Source organism: Caenorhabditis elegans, chromosome X (assembly GCF_000002985.6).
Source record: "Caenorhabditis elegans chromosome X".
Taxonomy (NCBI): Eukaryota; Metazoa; Nematoda; class Chromadorea; order Rhabditida; family Rhabditidae; genus Caenorhabditis; species Caenorhabditis elegans.
In genome coordinates this window covers 3416498-3443061 of record NC_003284.9, presented here as the reverse complement: position 1 = coordinate 3443061, position 26564 = coordinate 3416498, and the positions used below count along the sequence as shown (strand labels likewise).

At 33.6% G+C, this 26564-nt stretch overlaps 4 protein-coding genes and 3 non-coding genes across 8 annotated transcripts; 3 read left to right on the top strand and 4 right to left on the bottom strand.

The window, feature by feature from the left end:
- Positions 1 to 603: 603 nt before the first annotated feature.
- On the bottom strand, positions 604 to 1223 carry ZK813.3 (FIP (Fungus-Induced Protein) Related). The gene is made up of 2 exons (NM_076192.7): positions 1046 to 1223; positions 604 to 1000 (listed from the first exon to the last, which is right to left on the bottom strand). The coding sequence occupies exons 1-2, from the start codon at positions 1207 to 1209 to the stop codon at positions 691 to 693; spliced, it is 474 nt and encodes a 157-aa protein (NP_508593.3). The 5' UTR covers positions 1210 to 1223; the 3' UTR covers positions 604 to 690.
- A 3604-nt stretch (positions 1224 to 4827) lies between these two features.
- ZK813.10 lies at positions 4828 to 4967 on the bottom strand. The gene has a single exon (NR_070693.1). It is a non-coding gene; the product is annotated as an Unclassified non-coding RNA ZK813.10 (non-coding RNA).
- On the top strand, positions 4828 to 4967 carry ZK813.8. The gene has a single exon (NR_070694.1). It is a non-coding gene; the product is annotated as an Unclassified non-coding RNA ZK813.8 (non-coding RNA).
- A 7974-nt stretch (positions 4968 to 12941) lies between these two features.
- Positions 12942 to 15706, top strand: ZK813.4 (PARP catalytic domain-containing protein). 2 transcript variants are annotated; one of them, NM_001047840.6, is made up of 4 exons: positions 12942 to 13062; positions 13847 to 13993; positions 14051 to 14149; positions 15040 to 15706. In NM_001047840.6, the coding sequence occupies exons 1-4, from the start codon at positions 12955 to 12957 to the stop codon at positions 15142 to 15144; spliced, it is 459 nt and encodes a 152-aa protein (NP_001041305.1). In that variant the 5' UTR covers positions 12942 to 12954; the 3' UTR covers positions 15145 to 15706. The 2 variants fall into 2 exon arrangements, with proteins under 2 accessions (NP_001041305.1, NP_001041304.1); NM_001047839.5 differs by having other exon boundaries at positions 13847 to 14149; positions 15040 to 15704.
- On the bottom strand, positions 15690 to 18246 carry ZK813.6 (Kazal-like domain-containing protein; the record flags this gene model as incomplete). Its single annotated transcript, NM_001038490.2, has 6 exons — positions 15690 to 15883; positions 16309 to 16438; positions 17387 to 17500; positions 17596 to 17687; positions 17735 to 17817; positions 18069 to 18246. The coding sequence occupies 6 exons, from the start codon at positions 18244 to 18246 to the stop codon at positions 15725 to 15727; spliced, it is 756 nt and encodes a 251-aa protein (NP_001033579.1). The 3' UTR covers positions 15690 to 15724.
- A 1563-nt stretch (positions 18247 to 19809) lies between these two features.
- Positions 19810 to 19859, bottom strand: ZK813.9. The gene has a single exon (NR_070692.1). It is a non-coding gene; the product is annotated as an Unclassified non-coding RNA ZK813.9 (non-coding RNA).
- A 4018-nt stretch (positions 19860 to 23877) lies between these two features.
- Positions 23878 to 26445, top strand: C04F6.7 (CHK kinase-like domain-containing protein). The gene is made up of 7 exons (NM_001392745.1): positions 23878 to 24137; positions 24654 to 24720; positions 24768 to 24955; positions 25011 to 25205; positions 25255 to 25588; positions 25641 to 26044; positions 26094 to 26445. The coding sequence occupies exons 1-7, from the start codon at positions 24063 to 24065 to the stop codon at positions 26172 to 26174; spliced, it is 1344 nt and encodes a 447-aa protein (NP_001379617.1). The 5' UTR covers positions 23878 to 24062; the 3' UTR covers positions 26175 to 26445.
- Positions 26446 to 26564: the final 119 nt, after the last annotated feature.

Genomic DNA, 26564 nt, shown 5'->3' with positions numbered 1-26564 from the left:
GACAAAATCCCCACTGGCGCTACTCCACCTTTAAGCGTATTTTAAATCAATAAGTTTAATTAAATAACTTTTTTAAAAACATATTTTAACCATATTTATCATCGCGAAAGAGAACCGTGAATAAAACAGAAGGGAGCAGTGATTATTATTTTCGGCGTTTGGTATTCTAGTCCGCATTACACCGGCGACTGGACCTGGTATGCTTTAAGAAAACGTTAATAACGTTTTGATATTTTTTAATCTTCAATGCGAGTTTTGTACAAATTTAAAGTTTTTAACATGACTTTAAATCTGTAAGTAGTCATTCAAAAATTAAAAAAAAATCTATTAATCTAAAAATCTAATTGTTTGAGCTATCAAGCAGGAAGCAAAACTGAAACTGAAACAACAGTAGTACTACATGCCATTTTTCAATTAAACTAACTAGAAGTTTATGTATTAAATATCAACCCATTATTCTGAAAGTCAACAAAACTGAACCAAGTTTTCATAAGGAATGTTGCATCCATCGACTCCATCGGTGAAGATACTTTCCGTATGGAACATTTTATGGCTAAACTTTTGCCCTGTAATGAGACAGTTCTAAAAAATTTCGAAGAAGTTGCTTCCAAGCATTCATTAAGACAGGTTTAAGTTATACAATAAGAATCAATTCAGAAATATACCAACACTTTATCAAAAATACAAGTTTCAATAACCAGATTGGGTATCTTGAGCTGGGTCTCCATAACCACTTTGCGCTGGTGGATCTTGAGCTGCTCCACCATAGGAATTTTGAGCTGGGGCTCTGTATGGTGTTCGGAGAACAATGTATCCACGATCAAACTCATCACTTTCACTGCTGCTGCTGCGACTACGGCTTCTGGAGTCCGAATCCGAATCGGAATCAGAACTGGAGCTGGAGGAGCGAGAGTTAGATCTTGAATTTCGGTGATGGCGTCTTCCGCGGTGGCGGCGTCTTCTGTGTTTTCTTGGAACATCAAACTCGTCATAAACACGACTGAAAGTAAGATAAATATTGTAGAAACAAGATTTTACTGCTCACTTGTATCCTGGGTGAGGAAGACGGGATCCGTAAGTTTGTGGAGCATTATTAGAACTCTGAGCAGCGGTGTTCACTCCATAAGCATTGTTAGAGTCTTGAGCCGCATTGCCATCATAGGTAGCAGCCACAACGGCTAAGGCGAAAAGAACAATAAGAAGTTTCATTCTGGGTTGAATGTGCCATATCGATATCCAGTGATATTTTTATACTGCGCTTTGTTTTGAAAACGTCGCCTCAATTTTCGATGAAAAGCGATTCAATAAGAAAAAGTTTTGAGAACAACGGACAATCGTGATTATTTCTTGTGTGACGCCGGTCGGTTGAAATGAAAACATACATCATATCATTGTTTAGAAATAAATAGGTATTCTGTTTTGCGAGCGAAAACCAAGCATTTGTTTGCGGGTAATTCATAATAGTTTCAAAAAGTTTGAATGTAAATTTGATTTATTCTCAATGGGAAAATTGAATACTGAATTTCGAAAAAAAAGAAAAAAAAAGTAATTTGAAAAGACAGACCAGGCCTGTCCGACAAATTGTGCAAACTATGAATTTTTGTGAAAATGCCGAAAAATATACAGTGTTTTCAAAATACGAGACAGGGCTCATTAATAATGCATATAAATCCTTGTCAATTTAAATTAAATTGAAACTAGAAACGAATAATCTGTAATTTTACTTTAAAATTTAAAGAAAAATATTTTAATAGAAAACAGCCCTTTTGGAAAGTTTAGCAATGTTTCTTCAAGTTACACAGGTTCCGGTTTTTAACAATTTGCTGATTTGCGCTACTCTAACTTTAATTTTTTAAAAATTATAGCTTGAATGAAATTTTATTTAAAACTTTTTGAGACTGTGTTAGGTGTACTAACTTTACATTTATGGTATGCGGCTATTGTATTTCATTTTGCATGTTCATACATTTCCAGTTAGATCTTGAACCTCTGTAAAATACAAAACTAAGGGACTTTTGTATTGAAAGAGGAGCCGACATGAATTGAGGTTCGTAATGGGCTATGTGTGGTCTCAAATGTTTTTTTTTGTCTACGTGTATTGAGTGCATATTACACGAATTACGCACTTGCAGTACATTGATTCATAATATTGGCATTTCTTTAAAAAATACGGGCACCAATATCTAGAAATAAACGAAATGAAACCGTATATTTCAGATAAAATTCAAGTTTATAATTATAATTTTGAAGAAGGAAACTAATTTTTACATCGAATATTCAACATACTTTGACGTTGGTTACTCTAGTTTTTTATACATTAATCATGAAAATGAATTGCTTACAACTAATATGGCGGGAAAAATGTTTCTAGTGTAGTTTCTTTTATGAATATTGGACGTTGTTCCGATGGCCAAGTATTTTCTCACACTTCGTTTTGGCTGCCGGCACAAATCACACGCGTTTTATCACGTCCTAACAAATCAGAGTTCGTCATTTCCTGAAGCCGCCTGTCGCTGCAATAGAGTAGCCCATCAATTCGATTCGTTTTTGTGCCTGAAGAGACTCCAGCAATTAGTGAGTGCGAGAAGATAAATAGTGCAGACATGCAACATTTGAAAGAATATGCAATACGCTTTTCGACACTATTTTTCTCCCAATTATCCGTCTCGCTTTGCACACCAACTCCCCCAGGACATTCTTTATCTAGCTATTTTTGAAGCGACAAAAACGGAAAAAGAGCAATTAAAGAGCGTACTTGAAAAAAAAAAAGAAACCAAAAGTGTTTTGATAGACAATTTTTTTTCGAATTTTCCACTTTCATTGTTTTTGTTTCGCCTAGCCAACTCAACTACGTACATACTTCCTGAATCAATGATAATAATTACTATTATGTGTTTCATATCCCTCATTATATTTTCCATTACACCAGTCTCCCACTCAACAGCTACATTAAGTTGCTTTCTGGTATCCACTGGAAGCAGGAAACAACGCGTTAGGTACCCAACTGATTGTGGATAGATGAACAAAGATGATATCAATTGCGAAACAGCAACTGACACCATCAAAAACTCTCCTTGCCCATGCTGCTGTGTTTTTGTTTTCACGCTTTCCGGTTGTAGTCTTTTTCATTTTGTCCTTTTGAAAACATTCTTTTTGTATTATAAAAAATTTAAAAAATGGTTTTTATATGTTTTCATAGTTTATTTTTTCCTCAACTGCACCCGTTTCTTGTTGTTTTTTTCTCTCTCCAGTAATCCGATACGTACCTCGTTCCACAAAGAGGAAAAATGTGTCGAAAACTAAAAACATGATGTGATAATATTTTGGGAAGCAACGAAACCAGGCAAATATCTAAACGAGCCCCCCGAACCCATTCGTCTTTTTTGGATGCCACCCATTCTTTGTTCTTTCAATTTTTAGTTCCAATTCTTTGGAAAGTCTCATGACCCACTTGATAGAGATTTCAAATTTCAAATAACCGCTGTCTAACACGTTTGGGTGCTCGTTTCACAATCTAGGTGTTTTTAGCCGATTTTTTGTTAGATTTCGTTCTCACTTGAACAATTGTTTTTATCTTGTGAAACCGATTAGTCATATTGACAAGATGGCGGCTCCTCATGTGATCGGAATATGTGGAAACTTTGAAAAACACTTGATCTATTTTAATTCTGGTTGAAAGATCAGATTCCCGCTTCAGATTGTAGCGTCTTGAAGTCCTTTACACTACGGCTCTTAAAAACTGAAAATTTACAAAATTTCCCGCTAAAGTTTTGACAAATCTTTTTGCCAATTTATTTTGTTAAATGTTTTTTTGTTGAAATAATTAGAGAATTGTTCGAAGTGCAAACATGTTTAAATACCAATAATATAAAAATTCGAAAAATTAAACTTCCAAATGTGATAACTAAGTAGTTGAAAATTTTTGACTCTACTTTTTTCCAGTTTGGAAAAAATATACAATAATATTGGTTTTTTTTAAGTTTCGGTTTTTTATGTTTCAAAATCAAATTTGTATGTTTTGTAACTGTTGAAAAGAAAACTGATAAAAACAATGCAAAATCAATCAGATCAAGCTTTTTCTGAATTTTTGAATTAAAAATCAATTGAAACTAAAAACACAATTAGAAAATATGTGACTTTGCCGTTTTTAATATTTGATTGTTTTTCCCCAAAACTAGAACCAATCTGTTTTTTCATAAATCATTTCTTCTACGGGCAATTGTGAGTTCTGACCCTCTTAAGTTATAATATTTTTCGACTTTTTTTAAAACTAAATTTGTAAAAATGGATTTCCACTTTTAACTTTTATTTTAAAAATCGTCATTCACATGCGATAGCACACAAATTAAATTTCCTTTCAATTTTTGAAGTAACAAAAGTAAGAACCATAACTTTTATAGTTCATGTTACCTTGCAACTCTGACATTTTTAAAACAAAAGTTTATCGATTTCCAACTACTCCTAGCTTCAACTCCAAAATAGCACAAAGCTTTCGTGTGATCTGTTCTACTTCACTATTCAGGAAACCCAAGAGTCCGTCGAGGACTACTTAAAGAGCTCATTTTCGACTCATTTGTGATCTTCTTCTTGTCACGTATACTTTTTTTATGATAGCATGATAACTTTCACTAACCAATATATAATATAAACTTCAAAAGTGAAACTTTTTGATCTGCGAACAGTTATCAAAAAATTCATATTTTGAGTTTTTTCTTCCTCCTCTAACCCTATTTCATTGTTGTTCTTCATTTGACAGCTGATCTGCGGTGAGAAATTCTAAAGAAGGCAGCAAATTTGAATATTTTATCAAAACAAGAGAAAGAGGGTACCAAACTGCGTGAATTGACCACGGCGAAAACGGATGAGACTAAATGCCCCGAGGGACGCGCAAAACATTGCCAGTGATGTGACTTCATTCTGTGCATGTTACCCTCTATTAGCCTTCGAGGCAGTTTTTGGCCAATAAGCATTTGTTCTCCGATTTTTAGTTCATTTCATGTTCCGTAAAACTTACTATTAGCAAAATTGTTATCTTCAAAACTCCATTATTAAATTTGAAATTTCAATTTTTTTTGCACTACGCAGTGCTCAACAAAAATTTATTGTTTAAACAAGAGATTCGTTTCATTTAAACAAGATTTATATAAAAAAAGCGAACAGAAAGATTAACAAAAGGGGTGTAAATAAATATGTTATTTTTAGCCGCTATTTTTTAGAATTCAAGAACACATGTTCCAGCTTAATGGGTCTCACTAGCCTTTCATAACGTCATCGTTTTTCTCTGTAATTCAAAACCCAGAACATGCCATTTTAATTTTTCTTCGGCATATTTTGGCTCGCAGTTTTTCGAATGACATTTTTTCCGATTTGCGCTCAGAGTTTTTACGGAGAAAATTAAATATTAAATTTAAGGAATATATTGTTCTTTGTATTTATCTGAAGGTAGGGTAGCGAAATGTTCTCTCGATTTACAGTAATAAAGTGGCACTGTTTGCTTTTTCCTTTCTAAAAATGTACCTAAATCAATATAAAGCACAAAATGAAACATTCCAACTTTTTTGAAAAAATATATAAATTTGTGAAAAACAGACGAATATGAAATTTAAAATATACAACATTTTTAAAAGTAAAAAATTTTAATATAGAGCGAAATGTATAAATTTTTTAAATTCACTGATTTTATCAAGAATCAAGAAGGTTTTTTTTCAAAAATGTTTTTAAAAAATTATTTTTAGTCTTTTTGAAAAATTAAAAATAAATAGTTTACGACTTGTAGCTGCTTAATTGTATCACAATTAATGTTAAATAAATTTAGACTTATTTACTGCAACTGTAATAATTTTAGTTTTTTATAGCTGTATCAAATCCTTGCACAATAAAATTGTTCAAACGTTTTCCCTTTGTCGAATTATATTTAAAACCTTTACTTGATTCCAAATACTGTGACATTTCCCAATATTATTGGTGTTATCCTCTCATCCCACTCAGACGATGTTCTTATAATTGAATTTACCATTTGAAATGCATTTATTTTTTTGATCATCAAACAACTGGGGGCACAGGCGGCCAGCAAAAGCTGTCTGAAAAGAAAAGCAACTGAAAAACAATAAAAATTCATTTGTTTGTCTTTTTTCTGTTTTTGTTTCTGTTTCTGTTTTTGAATCTTTCAGCTTTTGAAAATCTAGCAAATATTTTTTCGCATTATTGTGGTTTTTACAAGCTCGTGCACCGCTAAGTTTGCTTGGTTTTGGCAGTTTTGGTCGACTGCACAATTTTGCGATCCGTCATTTTTTTTCTTTCATTGAATGTGCAAAATTCTAAAACAAAAATTAGCAAAATGAATATTAAAAAAAATTTACTTTTCAAAAATTAGTCATTTACTTTTTATGTCAAAATAAAATTATTGCTGCTTAAATCCAAAATTGATTAATTGCGTTGCAAAACTATGATAGACAAAAACTTTGTAATTACCAGTTACTAAATTTTTTGCTCGAATTTTTGGAAAGTTTTACTGTGATATTTGGTCAATGTAACACCATAGAAGCTATTTAAACAATTTTCAAATTAAACACTTTCTTCAATTTATATAAAAGATGAAGAAGCGCCAGTAAGGATTAAATTTTAAGTTTTTTTGCATTTGACCCTAATCATCAGGATAAGTGTCGTTTTCTTTCAAATTTCGCTCACTCTTGCACATTTTTGTTGACTGCTCAACTATGTGGTCACTTACCCCAAGATCTTTTGACCTTCCACCCACTTTTTATTTTCATTGAATGAGGCATACTGGCTCAAAGTCACAAAGTGTGCGAAAGTCATTTGGGGTTTGCGGGTTTTTTTTTCTTTAGTGAAATAACGGCCCGGATCTCAGAATTCACTGGTGTATCAAGACTTGCGGTTTGAATTTCGCATATTGATCCTTGGCTTCTTCAAATGACAAAGATACATTTTTTTTCGCGGAAACATTTTATGTGGGAATATTGGAGCATTTTTCCCATGTTATTTTGGAATTGATTTTAAATAATTTGTGAAATTATTATATCAAAAAACTTTTTTCCTGAAAAAAAAGTTTTTAGTAGTTTAAAATGACTGCATATCATAATAAAACACGTTAAAAATTGTTAGATATTTTAAAATTTTTGAGTCAAAGTTTTGGTGAACTGCCGAATTAGTACAATTGCAATAAAAAATTGAAACATTTTTGAGTTTTTGTTCAAATTTTCTGTAATATTTCGGAAACATTTTTACTGGCGTAATTTAAATTTTAAAAAATATAATGACAAATTCATGAATAAATTTCTAAGGAATTTTTTTTTCAATTTTCTTTGATTGCCGTACATTTCAGTTTGACAACACACTCACTTTTATTTCAATTTCCGTCTAGTACGAAGTTGCCTTAACAAACTAAAATATTAATCTTCCATGCGGCTGAACCCGAATTATATTCTATTCCGAGTCGATTCTTTTTGGCAATTTCAAATTTTTATTCGTCGTTTCGTTTTTATTTCTTTTTCACCGGTTCCTGCTCACCACTGCTCACTTCCCAACGTCGCTCTTCTCATTTTCCTTTCACTTTTGCTGCTTCTCACTCACTTCTTATTAGCTTCTAGGGTCCTCTCACACAACGGAACACTTCACTCCATTTTCCCCGTGTGTTTTTTTTCTCGTTTAGCTTACGTTTTTTTCACTCGTTTTTAACCCCCCACCCATTCGAATTCCTGATTACAAACCTCCGATTCTAGGTCTAGAATATGCCAATTTCCAGTAATAAGCTGAACGGCATTCGGTGAAAATGTCAATCCTATTACTTGATTAAATTTTTCTTCACGTGACTCTGTCTAGTTTCCGTTTTGCAATATGTTTAATCTTATCCCCAAATTCAAACAATTAATCTTTATCTGTTTTTTTCAGACCAAAAAATAAAAAAAAGAGACAAAAACCTTGTCAAAACGTGCTATTATCAAGGATATAATCATTGTGAATATATCTTGATTCGTACATTCTCCGGTACAAGTTCAGTTTAATTTAAAAACGAAATTTTCAAAAAGTTTTTTTGAGCTTTTTTTGTGTGCAAATCACAAAATTCTATAGTCGTGACTTCAACAGGTTAACAGATTTTAGATTACACGTAGAAAACTTTGGAATTTTAAATTAAATTGCTCTTTAATTTACATATTACGGTTTGATCTACAAAAAATGCGCGAGTTTATTCCCCAAAAAAATGTGACGACAGCACGTTCTTAACCACAGACTAGTGATCAATCAGTATGAATGAACAAATTTTGTGATGAGACTTCTTCAAATAAAATTTTCAAAAATTTGTCTGATCTACCTGAACTGTAATTTTTGGTTTAAACGATATCTCCGACACCTCGATAATTTCCGGTTTTTTTTAATTGTTTTTAATTCATATCTGAAATATCTGAAACTTCAGATGATACTTTCTTAGATTCTCTCTAATGTTTTAAAGTTTGCCTGAATTTAGAATCCGCTCATTCATACTTCATTGTGTGGCGTGTTGAATTATAAATTTAAAAGTCCACAAATGTTGCGTTTTTCAATTTTATTCCAAAAAAGTGTTTGGGATGCCTATCAAGTCATGCGGACAAAAGGTTTCAATTTGGCCACATCACAGCGCCCATCAATTTTTTTTTGTGTTAACCCCCCGTCCCCACACTTCAAACACTTGTGTCACACTTCAATTAAATCAAATCCTCTCCTCCGCATTTGGCTCTGCTGTGCTCGGCTGTCAGTTTTCTATTCGACTCTCCCTATACACGTTTTTCTTCCTATTGGGACAAGACTAAATATTCAATTGTATTTAGTCTTTAGTCTCCCCCTTAGTTTTTTCGTTCTAATTTCCCAAATATTGGGCTCAATGAATATTCGATGTAGCATGGGCTCACTCTACTTCTAGTTAAGACAATAATAATTTACTTTCATTGATATTTCTTTTTTTGTTTTTTATTGTGCGAATAATGAAAGCATCAGTCATGCATAAAGAGAGTACCTTTTCTCGCGTTTTAATTTCAAGATTTATTTACAAAAGTTTTTAACACCACATGTTTTTAACCAAACCCTTCACAAAATTTTATTTTCTGGCGAGCGGCCAAGAAATAAATTTCATTTGAACAATTTTCTCCAATTTTAAACAGCGCCGTACCCTCGTTTCTTTTTTCTTGTTGCATAATTGTTTACTGTCTTGGTACCTAGTCGGCTAAGCTTCCTCAATTTTTGCTCAGGTAAAAAGAATTGAAGTTCGACGATTAAATTATGCCAGATTTTGTTGCCTAAGTTATGATAGTTGATTTCTAGTAAAAATTGTAGGAAACCTCACGAGTCTTAGAATCGAATGAAAAAAATGGTACTTTCTGCAAATAAAGTTCGCTAATTTATTTTGTACTATAAAAATGTTGTCTTGCCGGTTTTATAATCTTGTTTTTGCTAGGTTATCTTAAAAATTTGGAATATTCATCGATTTTGGCAACTTTTTTAAAAATTTACACAGTATTTGCGGGATTTTTATCACAAATGTTGTGTTTTTACTTGGAGACAATTATCTGCCTAATATTGAAAATTCATAAAATTGCACTGACAAAGTAGTTCGCAGTTTGGTTTCACTTAAAATTAGGACATGGTATTTTTAAAAACACGGTATTGCTCCTATAATTTGCACTCTCTTTGATCTACGTTGGCAGATTTTGTATCTTTCATGTAAATAATTTTACCAGGAAAAAGACGGGTCATAATTGTTTTTTGATAAAACCTAAAACAGTTGTGATATAAATGTTTAAATTGGAACAGCAGAGGTGTAAGATTATTAGAAAACGATAGAAAATGTGAATTGATTTACTTTCGTTTGTCTGTGATAATGTTGTAGTTCCTTCAAAAATGTGGAGCACACGTAGAGCAAAAAGTCCAAACCATGAATAGCTAAGTCAAAATTTAACTCACATTTAGTCCTCTGCAATGCTCCACTGGCTTCCTTCTTCAACCGATCACATCAATAAAAACGGGAGCCCCGAAAAATCTCATACATTAAAGATGAATGCAAACACAAAAGGTACTCGATTATGTCCATTTCAGTTCACTCTCGTGACGACAACCCATCTAACGTTAGGGTCCCCATTCTTGTTGCCCTTTTACCCTAAACTTGTCCGCGTGTTCTTTTTGAAATGTACATTTTCATGAATTTCGAGATTTGAAAAGGTGTCGAGTTTTTTTTTTCGTTCAAATGGGATCTGTGTTGTGAGCGTAACCATGATCACTAGATGTATAGTATATGCTTGTTTCACAAAATTTTTGAATCACATCTTCGCAGTTGCCAGGTTACAAAAGAAATTTTAATTAAATATGATACACGTTTTCCTCTTTAGGTTTCCTAAGCCACACCGAAATAGAGACAAAAGCAAAAACCTACCAAAAAACGCATTCCTCAGGTTCAAAAGCCATAACGCTGTTTAAAATATGAAACAACTTCCTAATTGTCACTTTTCTTCCTTTTTTTCACTTTTCTTTTTTCTCTCTTTTTTTTTCATTTCCCACATATTTTTTACCATTGTTCACAAGTTTTGGCTGTGTTCCGGTTAACCCCCGGAAGTGTTGTGGCCCACACATATTTATTTTCATCACATTTTTCAAGTAGACTTTTCAAAGTTTCCAACTTTTGGAAAATTTCCGAAATTTAAGTCCCGACAAAAAAAAACAATTAAAACGGCATAAGACGCATGTGAATGACTATTTTTCAGCAACAATTTAGTCTACGCCACTACTTTTGTATTTATTTTGTTCACTTCTACTTTCTCCAGCCAATATTGTTTTGCGTTCCTAGCATTTTGTAATTTATTAAACAAAACGTAATTTTCTAAGGTTTTGCATTATCTGATAAATAGGAAATCGAGCGGTTGCAGGAAATAGAAAACTGGGTCTGTGAAACCATAAAAGATTTATGCGCTTTTTTTTGGAAAATAATATAATTTTTAAGTGAATTTGCATGATATTCTTTTTTTTTCCTAACATTTTTTATTTTGAACGGAAAACGTAAAAGTTAAAAGGACCACTGGAAAAAGTTTAAATTTTAATTTACCAACAATTTCCTATATATTTTAAGAACGTATTTTGCTAACTTAACGGCAATTTCTATTTGAAAATTTGATTCATTTTAAATTTGATAATTATTTCATTAATAACTTGGCAAATACCAAAAAAGTGAAATCTACCGAAAAATGTACAAATTTTTTAGTGCTTTTTTCAAAACTTTTATTCTTTCGAAATTTTTTGCTTGTTTCTTGTAACCAAATTCAAACATTTCAAGATTTGGCATTGACCAAAAATGTGGACTATTTTTGCGTTCGGCAAATTGGGCAATTGCCAGCTGGCCAATATTTCAGTTGCCACAGGCTCATGAACTCATGTTCAAACATTTTCAAAACTGTAGTGTACCTTTATCACTGGCATTTTTTTTGTCCAACTTCCGCCCACCCACTCTATTTTTTTTGCATTTTTCCTTATCTACAAAATATTTAAACTAATATTTCTATGCATGTATTTGTTTATTATAACTTTTTCAAAAAATTTAAGTGTATTTGGAGTGATTCTATAAATAGACTACTTTTGCTTCTTTGACGTAATTCGGTGCCATGTGTTCCAGAAACAAAACAGTTTTAAGACCTCATTTGTTAGAAATTTTGATAAGGACATAAGGTTTTTTTTTAAATTATAGTTGAAAATACTTTTTTTTTTAAAGTAAAACGAGGTTGCTATAACTAAAAATACTTAAAGCCTAACTAATTTGCTAGAAAATTAAAAATTATTTTTCCAAAACCAATTTTCGAGTTATCTTCTTTTGTTCTTTGAAAATTCCTCTCAAGAGCCTCATCTCCTTTTTTTGTTTGAAACTACTCAACTCATTACCAAAAATGTCTAGACCAAAAGCCCTCTTGACCAAGCCCACCTGAAAATGCGCACTTTGCTCAAATGCGAAGCTTAATTCGCACACAGATCCTATTTCAAGCTTCTTGATGTGCGACGGGCATTCACAAACGCCTCTTCTCTTGCCTTCTCCATTGATGCTCCACGTTTGTGTGTGTGTGTGTATGTGCATCCGGTTTCCACTAAACTTTGCCTCTTATACATCACGTAGACCGTTTTCACTGAATAACCTTGATAAGCAAAAACTGTATGAGAATGCAAAGTGTTTCTGGAATTATATGCAATTTCATCACACCTTTTTCGATTTATTCTCTCAAAAAATCTCACATTTTCATTTCATTTTTCGAATAGGATAATCATCATTTAAGCTAATATTTTCTGCCAACATTTAATTTTGATTCCCATTCTCTATTTCAAACCTGATTGAGAGCTCAAAATTGAATGGGTCCGCACAATGAACTCCGCCCATCGTGCATGTATAAAAGAGCCCCTCAACTGCTCTTTCACTTATTCTCAGTCAGATTTCCTTTTTTCTTTCACGCTTCTCATCGTACTTTGTTATATTCTCTATCTTCATATTTTACTTCCTTTTTTGAATAATTGAATCAAATTTTCTTGTAAAAAGACAGTATTCATGAATCTTCCTTTTTTTCTTGTTTTTATTTTTTTTTTTTATGAGAACTACTTCATCGCCTATTGTCCCATTTAATTTCATGAGTGCGAGTGAATAATTTATTCGAAAAAAAACTTCAGTAGAATTTTTCCAGAAACTATTTCTAACCCAAAAGTAGCCGTAACCAAAAGATTTCGAAGCGTTTCAATTTTTTAACATAACCTTTACGTTTGAATTTAATATTCAAAAAAAATGAATGGAAAATGTAATGATAATACTTTTGGGTACAGGTACTACACTAGCACCCTCACCTTTTTACGATGATATATTCTACCGTAGTTGTTGCACACTCTTAAATATTCTATAAATCATTAATCGAAAAAAAAATTTGAATTTTCAGGTTATGAAATAAGATGGGCTGTGTATTTGGCCGCCATTGTGACCCCGGAGTTCCCGATTCTTCAGTTCGGTACAGGTGGCATGTCGACGCGTTTATTCTTGATGATGGAACAAATTCTGAAGTGAGTGTTTTTTTTTGAATTTTGCAAAAATTTTTCATTTATGCTTTAGAGTTTTTGTATACACATATTGTTGTAAATTAATTGACGTGAATCAAAATGTTTTTTTTTATTGCAAGACTGATCTGAATACACAACCTGAATTAAAAAATTTTTTCGCATATTATTTGAATTTTTCTTATCAATTCACAATGATATTCAATTTATTCAACTTTTTTAAAACAAAATTTCATCGTTTTTATTTTTTTCTACTCCGGAGCGGAACGGTTATGTTTTGGCGTTTTGAAAAGTTTTAGTTCATTTCAGTGAGGTTGCTTCAGATGAAACTACCTTGGCTCCGCAAGTTGAAAAACTTTTAAAAAAATTTTAGTTTAACAACTTAGATTCGGTTTCCTATTGCAAATAGTTTTTGAGACTTTTCGAGAATTTTATAAGTTTTTGAAAAAATTATATTCGGTGCCAAGCGTGGAGCCCAATCAGTGCATCCGATTTCCATATTACCATATTTGTAATTTTTAAATCACTGAAAAATTTCGGAAAATAAAACTCCAGGTTTCAAAAATTATCTAAAGTGATATCCAACGAAGTAATTTCGCATTACTTTTTTGGTGATTTAGCGTTACTCAGTTTGCCTAAAGCGTAGACCAAAACAGGCATGGATTTTCGTGGAAATTCAATTGTCTTTGCATCCCCTCTCCGACCATTTCCTTGTCATCTCTGACATCATTTCTCCTCTTTCTTCTTCTTCTTCTTCCTATTTCTTTTTGCTCAATTCAATCCGTTTCAGATTCGTCGAGGTGGGATTGTGTACGTTGCGGATGAAGCGATCGTCTATCGTCCAAGGCGGTTTGATTGCTCGAAACGCGGTGGATCATATACAGCTGAAATACTGAACGTCCAGAAAACAAGTAAAGGAAAAACATATACACCAGATGTGAGGGGAAAAACAACCGGGGAATCGTATGGCTCAACGAGTTTTTCGACTTTTCAGAATCATCGGACAATCAAGCGCAACATTATTTGGATCGAGGTGATGGAAGGGGATATTGCACAAACTTTGGGATTAGTGACGGTTGGAGATGTACACAAGGTAATTTAATCATTAAAAACATGAACGTGGGTAAATGAAAAAACCCCTATAGTCCCATAAACTCAAATATCATAGTGAAGTTCGTCTAGAAAATTTTTGTGGTATCTTCGACATTTCTGATTTGAAGGTTTTCTGCAAAAATGTTTCAAAATCTTACGTGACCCTATAACAATTGTGGGTCGATTTTTCAAGTGTTTGCTTTTTGGTTTTCAATTTTTAAGATATCAGGCTGAATCCAATACCTATATTAGTGTTCCATAAAGAGCTTAGAAATGTCTTAAACACATCAAATGAAAAAACAAATGTTGGGATTCGGAAACAATCTCGCGCACTCTATATACATCAGTTTAAAAGTGGATTACCGAAATTTGAGACTTTGCTTTTTTAGCCCCAAAATGACCCAAAACTAACGAATTTTATAATAAGACGCTTTGAAAAATTTTGAAAAAAAAAAGTTATGGCGAATAAAGATTGTGGTATTTCATTAGGCGTATATTCGTTGATTTAAGTACATTTTCGGTCGGTGGGGCACAAAATGCAACTTTTATTTGGGCCACACTGACCGTTTAAAAAAATGGATTTTAGTTGAAAATCAGTTTTTTTTCTAAAAATTTAAACCACCGTAACTTTTTTTTTTTAGAAATTTTCAATACGTCTCATTAAGAAATTCGGTAGTTTTGTGTCATTTTAGATTTAAAAAAACAAAGTCACAATTTTCGGTACTCCACCTTTAAGTATCTGACGTTTCAAAAAGTTTTGAACACAACAAAAACCAAATATTTCCCCACCTACATAACTTTTAAAATAGTTTTCAAAAAACGTGCATATTCACATGAATATGTGACATTTTTAAAATTGACAGACAAAATCAAATATGATAACATTTTCAGATCTATGATGACATTTGCGACATAATCAATAAACATCGAGAAAGGCCGAAAATTGTGCAATACAACTCAATCGACATTGACGGGGTGGAAATCGATCCCGTCTAGAAAACATTGACCGACATTTGTGGGAATTATCAGACGCATATAATATAAAATAAATTGTAAAGCAAAAATTCCTCAAAAATTCCTGAAAGCCATAATTCCTTCCAATTTCTCGCCGTATTTTTTGTGTATCTCTATGAACAAAATGTTTCTTCAATGTGAATTCCTTCCCAATTTGATAGGGTTTTTTGGTGTTTTTGATTCAACATTTTTGCCACATCTACCACATTTGAACTCTTCCTCCCTTTGCATAGTATATATGTTCAGTCATTTCATCGTGTTCAAAAAGTGTCCTGCATTTTCATATATGTACCCTCGAACTTATCTTCTCAAACATTGTGTTTCAGCAAAAAATCGTTTCAACATTGTAGTGAAGCAAACGCTTACTGGTTTCACCCAATTTTTATAGCTACTGAAAAAGAAAGAGAAAAAAAAATTAAACAAAACAAGTTTTTTTTTTCGTATTCTTTTGATATTGTTTTCATCCCTTCGTTTTTTATTATTTCCATTTCAACGTACTAACAGAAAAAAAACATGAATTGAAAATAAAGCTGATTTTGGCATATTTATTGGCAATTACTTCTTATACTACTCGATTAGTATTTGTTTGACTATAATTCACAGATCGATTCACAAAATAATCAAATGACCGGAAGAAGGGATTTTTCGGCTTACACGGGCCAACACCGGCAATTTGCAGTCGTTTTTTGCCAATTCCTCGTCTCATTTGACGACACTTTGCCTGAAAAGTGTATATTGATGTTGTTAGTATAGCTATTAAGTAGTCAAAGTCCAGCCTCTATAATTTGACTTCTCGGTAAAATGAATTATTGGCACATTCTGACCAGCATAACTTTTGTCCCCGTAAATACAATAAAGCAATTTATTAAACAACCTAGACTATTGTAGAGGAAAAAGTTCAAACTGTTTCAACGTCACAAGTGTCTACGTAACGATCTATTTATGATTTTTGTTGTATCACAGTTCCAAAACGCAATTTCTGATCGAATTGGATCATAATAGCAATTGGAGGGATTTGGGGACGTCATCAAAATAATTTGGGTATAGTATTGCGGCTTATTGAAACATGATCATTTTTTCACAATATACTAAATGCGTGATCAAAATCCAGATAAACAGAAACACAGATCAGGGACAAGAACTCACGATGTAAAAAGAACATATATCGGTATGCGTGTTTCCTTCCGAATCACAAACGGTCAGCGATGTTTGGCCGGCCGAACACATATCTTCGCAGCATACACCAGAGTAGTCAACTTCCAGCGATTCATTTAATCTTTAAAAAACTAGCGTATGTAATTAGAAAAACACATTTCAAAAGTTAAAAATTTTTCAAAACGCGTTTTCATAATTAATTTTTGTTTTGAAATCAGTTGCAGCTTTTATGGTCTGCTATTCCAATTTATCCGAGGCCTGTTAATATCTTCAAAATTTCTAAATTTTAATCAGTTTAAACTTATTAGAGAAAGTTTTCAAAAATAAATCTAGAAGCTCTCTGGGAAAGCCAACAAATTGGGTGGTCTATATATTTGTATTTCAACCTACTACAGTACCCCAAAAACTTTGAAAATTAGTTTATGAAAGTTGTAAATTTTGAAATACTCGACTAAAACCCTGTAACTTTGAAACTTTTCAAAAAATGTTTGACTAAAAATTTCAAATCAAGTTAAGTCGAAAAATCGCAGATATTTTTATTGTCTTTTCTTGTTAACGCTTCCAGGGTTTCACATGACTAACAGATTGAATACGTAAGTTTTTGAAATTGCTGAGCTTTTCCATCATTTGAGATGTATCTAGAAAAAATTGTAATTGCCAATAAACGCCTATAGAACCAACGTTTGCCAGCAGTTTTACAGAATTTGTACAGTTCACCTGATTTCTTAGATATCACTAAGAATCAGTCAATTTTAATTTAGATATAAAAACTGCTGGTTATGACAATTATGAAATTTTCATGCTCATGTATTTTTCAAAAGTAACATGTGTTCATTTAGCTCCCTCGGATTTTCCAAAAATGTAGAACAAGTTTGAACAAATTTCTCTTTGATTTATCAATCCTATTTGTCATGATTTTGTAAAATTGTTGCATACAAAAAAAGTTTCAAAAACTGGGTCGGTTTGTATTTTGTGTTCAAATCTGGTATTCGTCACAATGACTCATACGTCAAGTATATGTATGGTTTTAGAATATCTTTTTTCTATGCTCATTTACCATCTGACTTACTGGTTTTTATGATAACACTTTGAGTTCAAAAAAGTGCAAAAGTTTGCATGAGTTTGACCTTTTTTATCGCATACTGGATTCCACTCTGTTGGACAGGGGGCAGTGCAAGAGCATCTGAAATTTTTTTTTATATTAAAAAATTGTTCAGAATTTTAGGTTTCTATAACTAAATCCAAGTAACAATTTCAAAAACTTTTATCAAAACTTGCTTTTCTTGGCTCGAGTCCATAGAAATATGATTTTTGAATAATTTGAACTCGATGCACTGTCGTTCTTCAAACTCGCATACTGTTTGATACATCTGAAGAATGAAAATCTTAAGTCACTTTCTAAATATCTCGAACCCACTTGTCCTTCTGAGCACACAGGTTGCTCGAACATGTTGCAATATCTTGCCGAACAACACGACCCCTCATACAACAATACCAAATCTGAAATTTTCGGAACGTTTTGTGTACTACATAGTTGTTTGGTGTTTGTTATTGATGCATATCAAAAACCAGTTGAATGCTAGAAACTATAGTCCTTTTTTGTGACTCTATGACTACATTATTATAATTATTTCTTTATTTCTTCAGCATTCTTATGTTGTTCTTGCTCTAGCTGAATTTAATGAAAAGATTAGTGGGGAGAGGAAATGAATTGCAGCTTAAGATCCAACTGGACTTTGGATTAAACCGACCTTTTTTATTTTCCTGGGCACATTGGAAAACACACTTGTTTGAATATGTGTACTGGTATGGTCCTTCCCGCACACAGACCGGATCAATTTCGGGCTTACACGAACACGTTGAATTTGGCTCTCTTCTGTAGGGAAATGCTAATCGCGTGCTGTAAAGTGCAATTAAATTATGGATCATGGCTTATCAATGTTCAGTAACAGTGTTGTTTGTCTCGGAGAATGCCTAGTATCTTAGACAGATAAAGTCTGACAAGGAGCATGTGTTCTGGTTGTGTGTTTGCAATATATAACATGTCTAATAAGTACATGTAGTTCAGAGATCTTGAGAGTTCAAACAATGATTTCTATTTTTCAATTGGCTAAATTGTAGTTATTGATGAATTACACTACAAAACAAAGTTTCTGTAATTTGAGAAGCTGAACTTCAAAATTTTGAAGTTTACAAAGATTTCGTACGTCCAAAAGATCGCCATTTGTGAATCAAACCTATTACATACTGTTAATGTCTTCGGTTAAACTACATTATCAAGCGGGTTTTGAGTTTCGTTTCTTACAGGAAAACATCATGTTCAAAGTATTATAAAAACAGCAAATTTGAGTATGATTTTTTCCCCAGACGGAAAAGTGGGCAAGGTTGGAGATTACAGGCAAAATTAGATTTTTTTTTCGAAATTTTAAACCGCCATTAAAAATTTTTTTGAAAAATTTCATAACGATTTTCGTTAATTTGAGCACATTTTGGGTCTACAAGTTCAAAATCGACCGAACCTTCACCTTTACTCCTCCTCTAAAGTTCGGTCCAAAGTTTTTAATTATAGACATACTTTAAACGTAGCTTAATTGGCAATAAACGCAAATTTTACCTACATAGATGTTTTCAGCCCGTTTCCAGAATTTGAGAGCAAACGAGAAATGCTTGCAACTTCGTCATTAAAAGTGATCATACAAAGTTTCAATCTATTGCATTATATTATCCATGTAATCATCGTGTTTTCAGACAAATCCTTTCTTTATCCCTGTTCACGTTTCAAGATTAATGCGTAGTTCAAGCAGAATATGAGACATACAATTTAAAATTTTTTAGCTTAATTTAGCCTGACACATACATTTTTTTATAGAAGTAGCATTGCAATATTCTGTTTTCTAGCCCATTCTCAGAATTTTTAAAGCTAGCAGCAATCTTTGCAACTCTGTTATCAAAAGTGATCATACAAAGTTTCGAACACCTATTGGAAACAACTATTTTTGTAAACATGGCGTTTCCAGGAAAATTCTCTCTATATTCCTATTTAAGTTTCAAGATTAATGCTTAACTCGAGCAGAAGTACAAAGATTCGAATATCTTTTCCTGAAACTGTTTATGTAAACATGGCGTTTCCAGGAAAAAATCTTTTTACATTCCCTTTACGTTTCAAGATTAATGTTCAATAAGAACTCATATGAGCCACCCAAATAATGTTACAAGACAAGAACATTTATTTTGTAGTAGAGCATAATATTGTTTGTTGCCCACCCTCATTTTAATTGGGTTGGAAATGAAAATTCTTTGTTCTTTTCTTTCTTCAACCATGTAAGGAAAACATGAGAAAAGTCTGATTGGAAGTTTTTGAACATAGATCAACTTACTGTGCAATTTGAAAGGTGTAAAGACACACTAGAATAGTGGTGCGCATTGCCAAATGGTGGGAACAAAGAGGACAAGTGTCACCGTAGAGCCCTTCCTATATGCCGAGTTCTCCGAGTTTCCCGGGAGAATAGGGCGGCGTGTGTGGGCGCAAACAACGTGAACTCTTACGGGAGGAGCCCCATTGCACCAAATATACTGTTTCTGTGTTCGTTGTGTCTTTCGTCGCCATTTGCATACGAGCTGCGTCAGGTTTCAAGAGGTTTTGTGTCCAAAAGTGAATGCGAACGCGCGCTGAGCGAGAATTCACTTGTTGATATTCTTATTAGGCACTTATCCCAGAGCATGACGGAGCAAATATTTCGAGAGCTGCATTTTATGGAAACGTTGTATCAGAGTAAAGGATCACTCCGAAATCACGACACTGATCAGTTTGGAGTGCTGGTTCAACATGTCATAGATGAAAATGGAAACCATGATAATTGTGTCAAGTTTCAAAATGACAATAAATTCAAATAATAAATAGATTCAGAAGAACATTTGAAATACAAAAAATTTAGAAAAATAGTGAAGAAGTACCATATTTGACACCCACCCATTTCCAATTGATTGTTGGAAATTTATTTTTTGAAATCGCATAAAAATAACATCATCTTAAACTTTAATATCATTGTATAATAAATTTAAAAAGGCCGATGTTTTAAAAAATTCATAATAGACTCGGCCAGCTATTCCTCTACATTTCGTAAAAACTTTATGGCTAAGTTTAGCCCACAAAGTACCAACTTTGTTTAGAAATTGGCGATTTTGGGGGAAAGTTAGACAAAAATATGATAGAGCTTGGTGCCAAAGTTTATTCGACTTTTGCAAAACTCTGACAAAAAAGCCTCGGTTGCAAAGGTCTTGCCCAACTTTTATACCAATCCAATATTAAGCCAAATTGAGCCAAAATTGTGCAAAAAGTTGCCAACAAATGCCCAACCCTCAAATTTTTTGTACTTTCCTTTTATATATTTTTCCATACGACTGCACTGAAAATGAAAATCCTGAAACAAAAATCCCACAAGTAGAAGGCTGAAACGTTTAATAAAAACGTTATTAAGAGAGGAAACAATAGACTTGTTTATTTGCCAAAAAAGATTTTGAAGTTTGTAGTGTTGAATTTGTACCCTGTGGAGGTACTAATTAACATCACGCAACAACCATATTGCAACAACACTGACTTTTACACTTTATTCAAAATGCCAATAATACACGCCGTTCCCAGAAATTATAACTCTGAGCTGCCGGTGACACTTCCTTATGTTGGAAAAAGTTCAGATATCATTTGATTACCAACAATTCTATTGCGAAATGAGCGAAGGCCACAACACTACAAAATACTTGACACATCAAAAGTGTGTATTCTGACGTTTAATTTTAGAGTCACAACTCAATCACCGCAATCAGCGGTCAAAAGCGACCAATAAATTGGTGGAATTGGTGGAATTTGATCAATCTGCAAAGAGTGCAGAGGAAGGTTGTGACGGAGATGAAGCGTGGGCTCCGTGATTATTGCGAAGTTCCTTGTGCTCTGGAAATCGGACCTTGATGACCTTTTGATCAGTTATTTTTGCAACTAGTCCATTAAGGTATACACTGGTTCAGAGATTTTTCTTTCCAATTGCAACACGTGTTCCTGGTTTGTGTTATAATGTTCGGAAATTGTCTCATAAAATGATGTGTTGTTTTTAATGTCATACTGAAAATGGCAGTTTGGCGTACTGTTCACTTTTATTATGTCTACCCGGAACTTAAATTTTCAGATGCAATACAAAAACCTGACTTGTTTATTTTTTCAACATTTCATACCGTTCCTGGTGTTAAAATGAGCTATAATGTAAAAGCAGAACATGAAGTAAAAAATATGATATGTGTTTGTTTTTTTCTCAGAAAATGCAAGATGTATTGTTGTTTTTTTTTAATTAGTTGACCAAAAATGAGCCTAGTCTATAATGAGTCGGACCCAATCTCAAATTTTGAAAATTTTCTAGTTTGTTAAGATTACCTTTAAAAGGAAAATACCCAGCTATTTAGCAATATTTATGGCTACATTTCATTTCAAAACACTGGTAGTTAAGAAACATTTAAAAAAGCATTCCCCTCTGATTATGTTGACCCTAATTTCCGATCATTTCCAATGGCTTAGTACACGTGAAACTGAGCAGAGTGGTGCTGAACAGCAGAACCTTTCCTGGAACTGGAAATAAGCGCTAGATTAGCAAAGGTTTCCATAAGGTTTGGGAAAAGTTTTTGAGACTATGCTTCAAATTGTTTGAGTGTTAATCCTGTTTAATTGTCTAAAAAGGCTTTTTTCCTCGATCGACCGCAAAGAGCAGTAGTGTTAAGAATCTGATTTGTGATCAAGCCTAGCGCGGGGTTTATAAATCAAAGTATCAATAGTGATATAATGTGGACTCTACAAAATACGAGAGCAAGCAATAACAAATTATGATCTAAATTTGCAACACGAAAAAAAAACAAATGATTATTACTTTCGCAATATTTAACAATATTTAGTTCAAACTGTGAAATATAGTTTATGAGTTTATGACCTGCAAATGATCATTTATCTTATCGCATAATTTCCGACAATCGGATGTCTGAACACAGGAGAAAATTTGTTTCATTGGTTCCTCACATCTTCTCCGAACACCTAGCCAGAAAAGACCTCCCACGCTTCTACGACACATCGCCGGGGACCAGTTGTACGTGACAAATCGGATTAATCAACAAGTTGGAAGATTGGAATCCTTACAACATCATAATAATTGGAAAAAGTCGTTGAAAGTGTTGAAACAAAAGCAAGTGCATGGAAATCACACTGGGAACCTGTCAGAGAAAGCTTTAATCCTTTTTGGATATTAGTTATATGTTGTTCATCAAATTTTGTTTTCTTTTCGGTTTCTTGTTTTCAGGTTTCTTCGGTTTTCTTTTTATAAAGAACGCAACATGTACTCCTGGACCATTGCACACTTCAAGAAACCTGACGGTTCTGTACAAATGTAATGTACAAAAACCGTACAAATTATGAGAAGTGGCATCACAGATCAGAAATTTTAATATTGTTTCATCTGCATATCTTATTCTAATCACACAAATTTGCGCAAGAAACATTTTAAAACTTGAATATCATCTTATAGCTTTCACCTTTATTGTAGTATTGCGCAAGGGAGCAGTGAAACAGTTTCCTCCGAATTTTCAAGAAACAATTGGCCCACTATTTGAATTCTGCACCTGTTCAACATCTTCTACATCTTGAACATCAAGAACAATCCAGACTGGTGAAAATGGAAGTTTCTTTTTTTTCTTCTAATTTTAAACACTTGATAGTCAAAATTAGTATGAAGTGACCGGCAATCTTTCACCAATCTTGACGTCACCAACAAATTAGCTATTGCACTAACTGGCTATTTGTTTTCTCGTCAGATCAGTCTCGTACGGCTGTTTACGGTCAGCAGGTACAGTAGTCGCGCCGCGCTGTATGAACTGTGGTGGACACAAAATCAGATTCGGAATCAGAATCCACGAACGTCATCGTTGCAGATACTTCTAGTCCATCGGTTTGTAATCAGTCTCTGTAGAGATGCCAGTTCCTAATACAATACTACGTTTTATGAAATCACTTGAATCGCTAAACGCGTTTAGCTCATTATAAAAACCAGCAAAAGTACATGCCTCAGGTCTATATATAACGCGATCTACTATTGTTTGCAAACAGATCTTTGGCAGTTCCCAGTTTGTTTGGCAGGGTATCTAATTTGAAAAAAAAAATCTGAGAATGATAAAATTAACGCATGTTTTGTATTTTTTGTATGTTGTTACTTTGTAAATTGTGTCTCTGATTAGTGAACTTTGCAAAAAAGGGCACTGTTCCATTCCCATCACTTCCAAACGAACATCCAATTGCTTGTGTGATGCAAGCATATGTTTAGACATGTGTTAGCGTTAAACTCATTATTACTAAAAATGCCCTGAAGCGCCGCCTTTTCTAGTCTTCTAGAGCACAGCCGTTGTCCTGCCTAGGAGCTGAACAGAACACCGTAGTCCGTTTTTCCTAGTTTTGCCAAATCCCCGCCCACTTTAAGCTATCTCCTTCTCTTGCCTTTTCTACAACAATAATTTTTTCTGCAAAGCAAGATAATTAGAATCAGAGAGCGGTATCAAAAAAACCGATCCGCCCAAAACCGCCTTTATAAGAAGCTCTGCCGAAACTAGAACGCCCTCCGTTCAGCCGAAAAATCTCCGGCCATTTTATTTCTCTCTTGATATCAGTTCATCTTTTCTCACGTTAAAAGTTCTCAATACAGCTATCAACTTGTATCACTATAATGGAGTCTAAAGTCGTGGCTCTCAATCGTGAAAGCCGCCGATGGAAAAAGAGCTCGTTTAATGAGCTCTTGAAAGTGAGTATCAGTTTATTAGTTTTCTAAAATATCACAACAACAACAATATCAGTAGACATACTTCTTATTTCTTACTAATTACTCTTACAATTAGATATCACTTGATTTTGAAAATTTTAAATGTTGACTAAAAATCCACTAAGTCTAGCATTTTCCGTCGATTATCAAAATCATTCAGAGATTTGACTTTTCTCTTGTGAAATGTCGTGTTAAGTGTTTAATGTTTAAAATCAAAACTTTTGCAGTACTTCCTTGTCTTGGAAAGCATCAATGCTTAACAAAACAAAAAGCTACATTGATTCAAAAAAATCTCCTCCTTGAAGAACCGAAAAACCACTAGAAAAAAGTTTTTTTCAGAGAGCTAGAAATCAAAAGTCAACTATATGCAATAGATTTACTAGAAAAAATACACCTAATATCCTAGTTACTTTCACAAGTAGATTAACATTATTACGGCCTACGTGATATTTGCAAATAGAAATTCTTACTAAACTACAAATACTGTTTCCATTTCAGGTTTTTCAACTTCGCCTGTTGGCATTCCGCCATGGAAATATTCGAGAGCATGAGTTTTTCAGTAAAAGTATGAGCACATTGTAATTAGAGTTTCTAATTTGAAAATTTATTTAGAGTTTGATAAGGAACTTCTTCCAATTGGTCGTCACGGATTGACAGCCGGCTGGCTCATTGAGTCTCTCGGACAACTTCTGAACAGTGACAATATCCGAAACATCAAGTGTAGTCAGCTTGGAACAGACGGTTTTGTATCACAAATCATGCGCGTCGTGATTGAGTTCACCAATAACCAAACAAAAAAAGTACGTTGACTGTAGTTTGTAGTTGGCTGAAATGACCTGTTTCATTTGTTTTCAGTACATTGTGAAAATGCCAGAAACCACCAACATTAAGGCTGCTCTTGAGAAAACAACCCAGCAAAAAATGCCAGAAGGTGCTGATGAACAGTTCATCGGAGGTCTGACTATGTTCTTCAATCGAGAGGTTGAGTATTACGCTATGGAGAAAATTCCAGGCCTAAGAACTCCAAAATGTTATCACGCTCAACAATGGGTAATAGGAATTATTCAAATTTCCATGAATCATTGTAATTTTGTTTCAGGACAATGGAAAAACCACCGGCGCCATTGTAATGCAAGATCTGGAAGGGATGGTCAGTGTTCCATACTATGAATCTTTGAATTTACAACAAATCGCTTCAATTGGATCACAAATGCTCAACCTTCATTTATTTTCCATCGGCATGTCTGATGAGTGGAGACAAAAATTCCCTTTCCCAATGGAGCTTATTGACACTGTGTCCAATATGACTGATATAGTGAAGCTGTACGTTTCACGAAACCCTGAGCTTGAGGAAGGATTCTCAAAAGTTGAGAAAATGTATCAAGACAGAGAGCTGTTCACCAAAGTTCTCCGGGATTCACACAAATCATTGGGTAAATATAAACAATTTTGAAAACGATATTATAAATATCTTTAATATTTCAGGAATCGATGATTTCCTTTGCCACGGAGATTTGTGGTTTTACAATTTGATGTGGATTCCAAGAAAGTCGGGAAGTGAGGTGGCGTCCAATCACCTTGGATCAATAATTGATTGGCAAAACGTCCACACTGGAAATATTTGTGAAGATTTTTGCCATATGCTCACATTCTGCTGTGATACCGAGATTCGTAGACAAGCTGAGAACACATTTCTACCCTACTACTACAATCAACTGAAAGCAAAAGCAGTTGAAGCCGGAAAGAAGCTCAATCTAACTCTGAACCAATTCCTCCGAGCATACAGAAGAAACTTCATTGCACATGCTCTTCATCTCCCATTTATTGTTTCAATTATGTTATGTGTCAAGCCAGCAGATGATGAAATTGTTCAAAAAATCCGGAATCAGGTAACAAAAATTGGCTTGTGTAGAGTATTATAACAATTCTTATTACCAGATGCTTATTCAAAAAGTTCTTGGAGCTTGGGAAGATGCGATTCAAGCGATGCACGAGGAATATCCAGAATATCCATGCTGAACAATAATAATGATAATCTGTTATTTTTTTTTTGATGTACTTATATTTGTGTTGTTGCGCATTTTAGTCATAGTTACACCCCACATTTTGATAATCATTTCATGCCGCTAGAGAGAAAAGCTCACATGAGGTTCCGTAGCATTCCGGTATTTTTCGATCCCAAACGATCTCGGTGAACTATTTATTTTTGAATCCTGTGTATTTTAACCAGAGCCGGAGAGTATCAATTTTTCATGTTTCAAACCTTTATTTTCGAAGGAAATAAAACTTTATTGCATTTTGTTTGTTTTTTCGTTTTTCGTTTTTTTTTAATTCTATAATATATCAGGTACAAGTCACAGTTTGAGAGCAGTGTTTACCAACAATAGTGAATGGCACCGCGTGGAGCAT